General features: G+C 53.7%; 1 protein-coding gene across 1 annotated transcript in view; it reads left to right on the top strand.

Moving 5' to 3' along the window:
• ASAP3 (ArfGAP with SH3 domain, ankyrin repeat and PH domain 3) overlaps nt 1-12,111 on the top strand; it is a gene marked incomplete at both ends in the record, with an annotated part of 48,119 nt that overhangs the window by 27,967 nt on the left and 8,041 nt on the right. Inside the window, 9 exons of the mRNA XM_080691345.1 lie at nt 1,294-1,368; nt 2,313-2,362; nt 7,280-7,391; nt 7,595-7,680; nt 8,074-8,149; nt 8,302-8,388; nt 8,537-8,640; nt 10,856-10,925; nt 11,643-11,730. Coding sequence (XP_080547471.1) covers nt 1,294-1,368; nt 2,313-2,362; nt 7,280-7,391; nt 7,595-7,680; nt 8,074-8,149; nt 8,302-8,388; nt 8,537-8,640; nt 10,856-10,925; nt 11,643-11,730 — 748 coding nt within the window. The remainder of the gene's footprint in view (nt 1-1,293; nt 1,369-2,312; nt 2,363-7,279; nt 7,392-7,594; nt 7,681-8,073; nt 8,150-8,301; nt 8,389-8,536; nt 8,641-10,855; nt 10,926-11,642; nt 11,731-12,111) is intronic.

Here is a 12,111-nt window from a genome sequence, read left to right as displayed (position 1 = left end):
GTAGCTGAGGCTGGCCTCGAACCTGTACTCCTCCTGTCTCAGCCTCCCAAGTACCAGGATTGCTCCACACCTGGCTCTCTCTGCTTCTTGCCCAGCTCTTCTCTCCCTGTTTTCCTCTTCCCTTTGCCCAGGAGGAGCAGGGTCTTGTGTTGGGATGAGCTTCATGTGGAGGAGGGCTCCCTGGTGCCCTGGGAGAAGCGAGGGAGAGGTCCGGGCTCCCGCCCTCATCCCCACCCTCCTCCCTCGCACCCTCTGCTTTCCCAGTGCCCCATCATCAAGGCCACTGGTCTGCGCGCTCGGTGCCCAGGCCTCTCACCCTGCACGTGGCCCGGCCACCACCGTGGCAACGCTCCCCCTGGCCCTACAAATCCCCAGCTTCTTGGTGCTTCGTGGTGTGAACTCAGTTAATCCTGGCGCACAGCTCTGTGGAACAGGCTCTGTTGTCCCCTTTACAGACTAGAAAACAAGGACACCGGCCGGGTGCCTCGTCCGAGCCCTGCGCCACGTCTGACCCAGAGTCAGAGCGCAGCCTGGAGGCTGTGCCACCCCAGGAGAGCCTTCCGTCCTCCAGGCTGCCTGGCCCTGGATAGGCCGCTAGCTCCAGTCCTGCCCAGTGTCCTCCCCAGCTTGCAGGACCGTGTCGCCCCCAGAGGACGTGTGCTCATGGCTCAGTGCCTGACCTTGGGCCTCACCTCTGGCTGGGAATACTGCCCTGCTGCTCAGGAGCTTGCGGCACCCAGCCTGCCAGGGCCTGGGTCTTTCCTCTGAAACTGGGAGGGCAAGGGGGCCTACCTCGGAGCAGCAGTGAGGACCGTGTAAATTCAGGGCTCACAGCTGGGCACGGTGAGGCACACCTGGAATCCCAGTACTTGGGAAGATGAGACAGGAGGATCACAGGTTCAAAGTCAGCCTCAGCAACCTAGCAAGGCTCTCAGCAACCTGGTGAGACCCTGTTTCAAAATAAAAAATAAAAGAGGGCTAGGGGTATAGCTCAGAGGTAGAATGCCCCTGGATTCAATCCCCCTTACCGCACACACACACACACACACACAAATTGGGGGTCCACTCTACAGCGAGGGCTCAGCCGCCCATGGCCCAGGCTGCCACCGTCCTCCTCATTAAATCTCCGCAGGATGCCGGAACAGCAGGGGAGGGCCTGGCTCTGACGCCCTCGCCCTGGTCTCTCTGACTCACATCTTCTTCCCCTGCCCAGCAGTGCCTCCCTGCACCCGGAGCCCCTTGGGCTGGACGGGCAGTCACCCCAGGTGGGGTTGGGGGGTCTCTGTCTTCTAGGTCCAGAACCTGAACAACATCGTCTCTTTTCCCCTGGACAGTCTGATGAAGGGACAGCTGAGGGACGGGCGGCAGGTGAGTCGGTGGGAGGGGGTGGCTGAGGACGAGAGCACTAGACCCCCGCCCCACCCGTGCCTGGGAGGCCTGGAGGACCAGGTGGTCACTCCCCGTGTGGCGTCCTGCCTGCGTTCTGACCGTGGCCCATGACAGATTCTGGAGGTGCTGCCCCCATCGGCAGGCTCAGGGCGATGGGAGCTGCTCGTGGTTTATGCAGCTAGCTAGCTTGCATGTAGAGGAGGCAGCGTGGGAATCCAGGGCTCCTGCCCTTCCTGCTACAGCTGCTGTGTCTGGCAGCCCCCAGATCAGCGCACAGCTGAGCTCCGAGAAGGTTCGCTGGGCAGTCCGCCCCAGAGGGCTCAGGGGAGGCGCTGTCCTCCCCGCAGAGGGTCCCCTCCCTGCCCTGCGCTGGGAACCACCCAAACCAGACAGGCGGCTTTTCTTCAGGGAAGCTGGGCTGCTCAGAAGGGCGTGAGCGGCAGGCTAGACGAGGCCAGGCAAGCCAGGCCAGGGGTCAGCCAGGTCCCACTGGTTTGCTGTGAGGCCCTGGGGAGACCGCGCAGCCTCTCTGTGCAGATGTTTTTTGACCTATGTGCTTCTTGGTAAGAGGGTGGATGATGCAGTACCAGGCAGGAGATAGTGGGGAGTGGGGGGGAGTCTTACCTTCATCTTTTCATCCTCATGGCTCAGCTCCATCTAGAGGTCTCCCTGGCCCCGCCAGGGCCCACCCATTGCCTGACTCTGGGCAACTGGAAGGAGAAGGTGGTGCATGAGGGGCGAAGCCCTGGGTTGGATGGGTCTATCTGGGGGAGAGGTTTACAGTCAGGGTTGCAGGGCAGAAGTTGGAGGGGCTCTGAGGAGCACAGGGGAGCGCGGGGCAGGGTCCCTCTAAGGTAGCAGAGTGTCCTGTGTTTCTATACACAGTCTTCCTTTTGGGTAAATTGTTCACTTTTAAACCACAGGATTCCAAAAAGCAGCTGGAGAAGGCATGGAAGGACTACGAAGCCAGAGTGTAAGTGGTCATACGGGCGGGCGGGCGGGCGGTGCTGCTGCGGGAGGCTGGCTGACGGCACCGTCCTAGGCCCCGGGGACGTGACGAGCGAGTGGCGTCTTGCTCCCCAGAGGCACTCACGGGGGTGCTTTATGCCCAGGCCTGGCTGGTCCTGGAGCTGGGCCACCCTACCACCAAAGGGAAGCCATTGCCAAGGGAGCTCAGGGGGCTGCCCCCGCTGACCCACCTGCTCGGTGGTATCAGTGCGGGCAGGATGGAAAGGCGCTACCTTTACAGACAGGACACCTCCACTGCCAGCCAGCAACCTTCCCGATCGCCCAGCTCCCAGAGAAGGCAGCAGGGCCTCAGAGTCACTCGCCGAGTCCACACAGGCAGAGGCAGAGCCAGGGTTCCTGCGCCTGGCTCCTCCTTCCCCAGGATCGGACATCTGTCAACAGTTAGCTGAATGTAGAGAAGAAGAGGGAGTCGATGTTGCGCCGGGGCTTCCCCCGGGCACCTGCGGTGGTCCAGGGCTCCCTGCACCTCCTGGGAAGGCTTGGGGGCAGAGGGAGGCTCTTCTCAAGCAGAGACTCCTTGGGCTCTGATTTCTGAGGACTCTGTTCAGGGCCCAGTCAGGCTGATATCTTAGCATCGTTTATTCTTTGCAAAATCTTATTTTCTCTTGCATTTTGTCAAAGCAGTACATTTTTATTATGTATAGTTTAGAAAATATGGAGAAGTAAAAGAAGAAGAAAAAAAGTAAGTCAAAAGGAGCAACTGAGCTGGGTGTGATGGTACATGCCTGTAATCCTAGTACTTGGGAGACTGAGACAAGAGGATTGCTGGTCCAAGCCAACCTCAACAACTTAGTGAGACCCTGTTTCCAAATAAAAATAAAACTGGGCTGCTGGTGTAGCTCAGAGGTAGAATACCTCTGGGTTCAATCCTGAGTACCACGAAAAATAAATAATCTAGGTGTGGTGGTGCAAGCTTGTAATTCCAGTACTTGGAAGGCTAGCCAGGAGGATCTCAGGTTTGCAGCCAGCCTCAGCAACTTAGCAAGGCCTCCTGCAATTTAGTGAGACCCTGTTTCAATTTTTAAAAAATAGGGACTGGGGATGCAGCCCATTGTACAAGGCTCAGTGTTCAATCCCCAGCACTGCATAAAATAAAACAAAATAGGGCTGGAAGTATAGCTCAGAGGTAAGAATGCCCCTGATTTCAATTCCTAGTACCCTCCACACACACAAGAAGCTACAGAAAAATAGGAAAAATGTCCTTAGTTTCCAAAACCAAAGTACTTAGCATTTTATTTTTATATATACAATGAAATATTTTTACAAAACTAAGATCATAATGATCATACATTTTTTGTGTGGGTCTGGGGATGGATCCCAGGGGCATTTGACCTCCAAGCAACATCCCCTGCACTATTTTTTATTCTTTATTTAGAAACAGGATCTCACTGAGTTGCAAAGGTCCTCACTAAGTAGCTGAGGCTGGCTTTGAACCTGTGCGATCCTCTTGTCTCAACCTCCCAAGCGCGGGGATTACAAGCGTGCGCCACCACGCCCGGCTGATCACTGTTTTGAAATCTGCTTTCTTCATTCAAAATACACTGCAACCCAGCCAGGTGTGGTGGCATAGATCTGTAATCCCAGATTTGGGTAGGCTGAGACAGGAGAATCACAGGTTTGAGGCCAGCCTGGGCAATTTAGCAAGAACCTGTTTCAAAATTAATAAATAAATAAAATTCAAAATAAAAAAGGGAAGCCGGGCGTGGTGGCGCACGCTTGTAATCCCAGCATTCGGGAGGCTGAGACCTGGAGGATCGCGGTTCGCAGCCAGCCTCAGCTACTTAGTGAGGCCCTCTGCAACTCAGTGAGACCCAGTTTCAAAATAAAGACTAAAAAATAGGGCAGGGGGTGTAGCTCGAAGGTCAAATGCCCCTGGATTCCATCCCCAGAACTGCAAATAAATAAATAAAAATAAAAAATAAATAAATAAAAAAGGGCTGAGGTTGTACTGACGTTAGAATGCCCCTGGGTTCAAGCCCCAGGACCACACACACACACACTGTGACCTTCTTTCTGCATTGTCACGTATTCTTATACAACTTCTCTTCAATGGGTGCAGGATGGGCCCACACGTGCACAATCCATACGGTATTTTAATCTGCCCCGTCAGTGGGGAAACATCCTTGAACTAAATATTGCTCCCACTCGTAATTACTTCCACTGAATCAATTCCAAGAAGTCCATCCTGGAGCTTTTATTGTTCCTCCAGCTCCCAGAGCCACCCCCAAGGCTGAAGGAAGGCCTCGCCCTCTCCAGCCTGGCCCCAACCCGCCCCATCCCCAGCTGAGAGGCAGATGCTGTGATGAAGGGTGTGGGCGCTGCGTGGCTGTCCCCATGGCCTCGCCCTGTCTGCGATGGGCATGGTATCTGCTCTTAGAGCCCCGGGGAACGGGTGTAGGAGACGCAGGCTATGCTGTGAGACCATGTGACCCTCTTCTTCCTGTGTGCTCTTGCCTAAGCCTTTATTTATTTATTTTTGCGGGTCTGGGGATGGAACCCAGGGGCATTCGACCTCCGAGCTATACCCACTGCCCTATTTTTCATTCTTTATTTTGAAACTGGGTCTCACTGAGTTGCAGAGGGTCTCACTAAGTAGCTAAGACTGTCCGCGAACGGCGATCCTCCTGTCTCAGCCTCCCAAATGCTGGAATTACAAGCGTGCGCCACCACGCCTGGCTCTGCCTAAGCCTTTAGCATATTTATTTATTTGTTTATGTTATTTTTTGTGGTGCTGGGGATGGAACCCAGGGGTTTTCTACCTGTGAGCTATACTCCCAGACCTATTTTCTATTTTATTTGGAAACAGTTGCTGAGAGCCTAAGTAGCTGAGGCTGACTTAGAACCTGCGCAGTTCTCCTGTCTCAGCCTTCCAAGTACTGGGATTACAAGCGTGCATCACCAGGCCTGGCAACCATTAGCATTTTAGAGCCTCAGCTACCAAATAGAAAGAATACCTTTACCCTTCCCCAAGCAGGTCTGCTTTAACCAACTTCCCATATTTAGCTTCCCTATAAGATTTCATTTAAAGAAAAGATTCCATTCCTACTTAGTGAGGCCCTCCGCAACTCAGTGAGACCCGGTTTCAAAATAAAGAATAACAAAATAGGGCTGGGGGTGTAGCTTAAAGGTAGAATGCCTGGGTCCACCCCTAGTACAAAAAAAAAAAGACTCCATTCAGTTGATGGGAAAGGAGGCTTGGCTCGGGCGATTCAGTGAGTTATTGACAGGTCCTGGACTAGATCCCAGAGGGCTACCTGATCCCCTGGCTCCTGCCAGAGAGAGCAGCATTGAGTGACATGTCTGGACACATATGACTATCTATCTACCTTGCTTTCCATGGGGGCTCTAGGGATAGCCGGATACCAGAGAGCCATAAGTGCTGTGTTATTGCACCCCATTCTTGCCAAACCAGCTGGGGCAGCAGCTGGAAGGGCCCAGGGCACTGATAGCATCTGTCAGATACCTACAGAGCCTCACCCCCTGGCTATGCAGATAGGAAGAGGGTTCTCCCTCCACCTGGAACTGCTGAGAAAGGCATCCCAGGCCCTGTGCACAGCCAGGTGTATCTAGGCTGATCTATGGCAGGTCTGTTTCATCACTGTGAAGCCGGATGGCAGGGCACACGCCTGTAATCCCAGTATCTAGGAAGCTGAGACAGGGGCCTCAGCAACTTAGCGAGACCCTGTTTCAAAATTTTAAAAAAGGCTAGGGGGGTAGCTCAGATGTAAAGTGCCCGTAAGTTCAATTCCCAGTACCAGGAGAAAAGAAAAAGAAGTAGGCCACTGATATGTCCCAGGGTAACCTGGGGGTGACATGAGCACCGTGTACGCAGAGCCCCACGCGCCAGCCGAGTCGGAACTGAGACCAAACAACACAGGAAGGGTCCGAGAGGTGGGATCGCAGATTTCTGCCCCTGGTGTTTCCCATGACCACCTTGTGGGGTTTTTTGGGGGGAAAAGAGTACTGGGAGTTGATTCCATGGGCATTCTACCTCTGAGCTGCACTCTAGACCTATTTTATTTATTTAATTTTTATAGCCCTGGGGATTAAACCTAGAGGCACTCTACCTCCAAACTATACCCCCCATCCCTTTTCTTTTTTTTCCTTTTTTTTTTTTTTTGGTGGTACTGGAGGTGGAACCCAGAGGCTTTCTACCTCCAGGCTATACTCCCAGACCTATATTATATTTTATTTAGAAACAGGGTCTCACTAAGTTGCTAAGAGCCTCACTAAGTAGCTGAAGCTGGCTTTGAACCTGTGCGATCCTCCTGTCTCAGCCTCCCCTAAAGTTCTAGCATGAGGCAGACCTGGGTTCGAATCCTGGTTCCACCATGGAGGGGCTGTGTGACTGGGACACACGGCTTATCACCCTGATTGTGAAATGGGGTGAGGAGTCCTGCCCCTGGGGTTACCACCTTAGTGTGTAGATGATCAACCAGAGCACCTGGTACAAAACTAGTGCTTACAAATAGTAATTAAGTCAGGTGTGGTGGCGCACGCTTGTAATCCTAGTACTTGGGAGGCTGAGACAGGAGGGGGGGGTCAGGTTCAAAGCAAGTGCAGAGTAACTTAACGAGAGTGTGAGAGTGTTACCAAACCAAAGTCCTGATGGGGTTCTCGCCCCATTTCACTCTCCTGCCGCTCTCTGCTGTGATTTGAATCCTGTCTTTCTCCTCGGCCACCCTCTGGAGTCCCTGAGCCCGCCGTGTCCTCTGTTGTGCCAGCCCCAGCATGCGGCTAGCACAGAAGGGCTTCTGGCGCTGTGTGGCCCCCTGGCAGGGAGGAGGAGGGAGGATGGTGTCACGCAAGGGGCTGAGGGGCTGGCCAGAGCTGTTGAGGCCTCTCCTCCCTTGCGGCTTAGGGCCAGGCTGGAGAAGGAGCGGGATCGGGCCAGGGTGACAGGAGGAAGCCCCGGGGAGGTGGCCCAGGACACGCAGCGAGAGCGACGCGTCTTCCAGCTGCACATGTGTGAGGTAAGGTGTGCCCTGGGTGAGGATGAAGGCCGGGTGGGTCTTCCTGATGCCTCTCCTGAACCCCCGGGGGGCCCAGGCACAAGCTCAGCTCAGGTCCAGGCCGGACACCAAGGCCTAGTCATGAGCCCAGGGCGGGGACTGCAGCCCTGCCCCCAGGGTCCAGGCTCACACTCACGTTATATATCCTTGACCCCCCTCCCCAGTACCTGCTCAAAGCTGGGGAGAGCCAGATGAAGCAAGGGCCCGACTTCCTCCAGAGTCTCATCAAGTTCTTCAATGCCCAGCACAAGTAGGTATCACCCTGGTCCCAACCCCCACCCTGTGGGTACCTGAGCAAGGCCCTGGGTCCGCAGCCCCACGAGGCTCTGGATGTCTGGGCCTCCCTGGCAACATGTCCACAGCTCGTCTTTACTGAGTGCCCACCACGTGCCAGGCACCGAGGACTCTGCACACTGGATCTTACTCAACCCCCAGCACCCCAGAGCAGTTAGGGCTGTTGACTCCATTTCACCAAGATCTCAGTTAGTAAATGGGACCTGAGTCCAGAATCTGCCTGGGCTCCTGACCATGGACCATACTCATGCTGGTGCCCTGCGGTCTCAGAGCACCTGCTCCATTCAGCCAACTTCATCCTCTTTGTCCTCTCTCTCTGGATCCCTGTTTGGCCGCTGGCACGTCTTAGCTTTTTCCAAGATGGCTGGAAGGCTGCTCAGAGCCTGTCCCCCTTCATCGAGAAGCTGGCGGCCTCAGTACATGCGGTAGGTTGGGCCTCACCCTTGAGCCTGTGGTCAGCCCCATCCTGGAAACCTGTGGCTGCGGGCAAGCTGGCTCCTGCCCTCTGCTCGGGGCCTGGGCTCCGCACCTGCCACGTGTGCTGGCTGTCGACGGGCTCCTGTCTTCTGTCCCATAGCTGCACCAAGCCCAGGAAGAGGAGCTGCAGAAGCTGACCCAGCTCCGGGACACTCTCCGAGGGACGCTGCAGCTCGAGGGCAGAGAGGTCAGGCCCCAACCATCCCCAGAGAAATGCCTTCCAGGGCCCAGCATGGAGGAGGGAGAGAAGGAAGACCCCTTGGGTCCCCTTGAGCCCTGAGTGTCCCCTGCAGTTCTTCCCACCCAGACACCCCCTTTGCATGTCTGGGGGACAGGAGCACAGGAAGAACTCGGGTGGCGGCTACAGCATCCACCAGCACCAAGGCAACAAGCAGTTTGGGACGGAGAAGGTGGGCTTTCTGTACAAGAAGAGTGATGGGTAAGTGTCCAGGAGCTCAGCCCAAGGCCCAGCTGGGAGGTGACAGGGCTGGCAAGGCTGCCCAGAGGGACCGTTCTCATCACCTGCACAGACCCTGCGGGTTCCAGGCCCTCCACTCTGCCAGCGCAGACTCATCAAAGGGTACTGGCGTGTGGCCTGCTGAAAGTCACTGTCCTTTTCTGTTTTAAGTTTTTTGGAACTGAAGATCGGGACTCAGGGCCTCACACAGGCTAGGCAAGCACTCTTATGTCTGAGCTACATCCCCAGACCTCCCTGGGTGTTTTTAATAGCAGCAGCTTAGCCGGGTGTGGTGGCACACCCTTATAATCTCAGCATTTGGGAGGCTGAGACAGGAGGATTGTGGTTCACGGCCAGCCTCAGCTTCTTAGTGAGGCCCTTTGCAACTCAGTGAGACCCTGTTTCAAAATAAAGAATAAAAAATTGGGGCTAAGGGTGTACTTGGAAGTAGAATGCCCCTGGGTTCCATCCCCAGTACCATAAATAAATAAATAAATAAATAAATAAATAAATAGCACGCCGGGTGTGGTGGCGCACGCTTGTAATCCCCGCGCTTGGGAGGCAGAGACAGGAGGATCGCGCTGGTTCGAAGCCAGCCTCGTTGGCTTAAGAGACTCTGTTTCCACATAAAAATGTTAAAAAATAGGTCTGGGAGTGTAGCCCGTGGGAGTGTGTCCCGGAGGTAGAAGGGCTTCCAGGAACCCCAGTACCACCATAAATAAATAAATAAATAAATAAATAAATAAATAAATAGCAGCAGCTGACATTTACTGAGCACTTGCTGTGCCCTTAGACTCAACCTCTACAGTGTAATAAATGTGGCTAGAAATAAGTGTTGACCGTGCCCTATTCACTGATTCAAAACAAAGTGTGAAACGCAAAGGCACATATAGGATATACCCATGTTTCTAGTTAAGTAATCACTTTTTTTTACCTGAGAACACTTTGTTTTTGTTTTTGTTTTGTTTGTGGTGTTGGGGGTGGAACCCAGAGGCTTTCTACCCCTGGGCTATACTCCCAGCCCTATTTTATATTTTATTTTGAAACAGGATCTCACTAAGTTGCTGAGAGCCTCACTAAGTAGCTGAGGCTGGCTTCCAACCTCCGCGATCCTCCTGTCTCAGCTTCCCAAGCGTGGGGATTACAAGCATGCGCCACCACGCCGGGCGGAATCCTTATTCTAACAGAGATGACATGCCGGGCGCCAGGCGTGGTGGCGCACACTTGTAATCCCCGCGTTTGGGAGGTGGAGATAGGAGGATCACACAGGTTCGAAGCTGCGCTGGCTTAAGAGACACTGTTTCCAAATAAAAATTAAAAAATGGATCTGGTAGTGTAGCCCGGAAGTAGAAGGGCTCCAGGAACCCCAGTACCACAAAAAAAAAGAAAGAAGGAAAAAAGAATAAGGATTCCTAGCCAGGCGTGGTGGTGCACACTTTTAATCCCAGCATTTGGAAGGCTGAGACAGGAGGATCGCCGTTCATGGCCAGCCTCAGCTACTTAGTGAAGCCCTTGCAACTTATCAAAATAAAGAAGAAAAAATAGGGCAGAGGGTATAGCTCGGAGGTCAAATGCCCCTGGGTTCCATCCCCAGACCTGCCAAAAACCAAAACAAAACAATAAGGATTCCTAACTGGTGTGATGTACATGCCTACAGTCCGAGTACTTGAGAGGCTGAGACAAGAGGATCTCAGGTTCAAGGCCAGCTTTAGCAACTTAGGCCCTCTCCAACTTAGTGAGTTTTGTTTTTTTGTTTTTTTTTTTTTTACAAAATAAAAACAAAAAAATTGAGCTGGGGTGTGTTCAGAGGTAGAATGCCCCTGAGTTCCATCTCCAATACTACCCAAAAAAAAGAAAAGAAAGAAAGAAGAGGAGGAGGAGGAGGAGGAGAAGGAGGAGGAGGAGGAGGAAGAGGAGGAGGAAGAGGAGGAAGAGGAGGAGGAGGAGGAGGAGGAGGAGGAGGAGGAGGAGGAGGAGGAGGAGGAGGAGGAGGAGGAGGAGGATTCCCAGAGAGCAGAGCCCTCTTTTCCAGCACACCCAGAGCTTCCTGAGGGCGGAACTGTACCTGCTCCACCAGAAGGGGGCCCCAGAGAGCAAAGGGACAGGAGGAAGGAAGCGATAGAGCAAGAGGGGCCAGGACTCTGCTCTGCCTTGGGTGTGAGCCTTGGGCCTGTGTTTCTGCCCCTCTGGCCCTTAGGATTCGAAGAGTCTGGCAGAAGAGGAAGTGTGGGGTCAAGTATGGCTGCCTGACCATCTCACACAGCACGGTGAGCCCCTCCTGGTGTTCCAGGCACCAAATGGCAATTCCTCCTTCTAAGACCAGCCCTGAACCTGGATCCAGGGCACCGGGGACCCTAGTGGGAGGAGAGGTGGGGCTCAAAGTCCCCTCTCAGCTGCAGTCTGTACCCCACACCCTTGAGGTGCATGGAGAAGGGAGACATACTTAAACTGGGGCCGGTTATTATGTCCATTTAAGATTGAGAAGCAGCTGGGTGTGGTGGCCGCAGGTTTGCAATCCCAGCATTCAGGAGGCAGAAACCAGAGTATCACTGTGGCCGGCCTCAGCTACTTAGCAAGGCCCTTCGCAACTCAGTGAGACCCTGTTTTGAAAATAAAAAGACGCCGGGCGTGGTGGCGCACGCTTGTAATCCCAGCATTCGGGAGGCTGAGACCAGAGGATCGCAGTTCGCGGACAGCCTCAGCTATTTAGTGAGGCCCTCTGCAACTCAGTGAGACCCAGTTTCAAAATAAAGAATAAAAAATAGGGCAGGGGGTGTAGCTCGGAGGTCGAATGCCCCTGGGTTCCATCCCCAGACCCACAAAAAGAAAAAAGGAAAAAAGAAAAAGACTCAATGGGCTGAGGCTGTGGCTTGGAGGTAGAATGCCCCTGGGTTCCATCTCTGGTACTGCCAAAAAAAAAAAAAAAAAAAAGGAAGCAGAGACACAGTGGGTAAATTTCACACCTGTACCCCCAAATCCTGCAGATAAATCGGCCCCCTGTGAAGCTGACCCTGTTGACGTGTCAAGTAAGGCCAAATTCCGAGGAGAGGAAGTGCTTCGACCTGGTGACCCGTGAGTGGCCCCCGCCCCTTCCAGGACTCCCCAGGGCTTCTCCCAGAACCCTGCCTTCTCATGGAGGCCAGAGTTAAGGGGTTGTGTCTGGTCCCACTTGGTATCCAACACACTGTACAGGTTTCACCTCCGATCATACTGAATATTAAAATGGCCCACTTAGCCGGGCGTGGTGGGGCACACTTGTAATCCCAGCATTTGGGAGGCTGAGACCAGAGGATCATGATTTGTGGCCAGCCTCAGCTACTTAGTGAGGCCCTCGGCAACGTAGTGAGACCCTGTTACAAAATAAAGAATAAGAAATAGGGCAAGGGGTATAGCTTGGAGGTCAAATGCCCCTGGGTTCCATCCCCAGTATCACAAAAAAATAATTAAATAAAT

Source organism: Muscardinus avellanarius (genome assembly GCF_963383645.1).
Source record: "Muscardinus avellanarius genome assembly, chromosome: 3".
Taxonomy (NCBI): domain Eukaryota; kingdom Metazoa; phylum Chordata; class Mammalia; order Rodentia; family Gliridae; genus Muscardinus; species Muscardinus avellanarius.
Note: the sequence above shows the minus strand (reverse complement) of the source record. Positions and strands in the feature narration are given on the sequence as shown.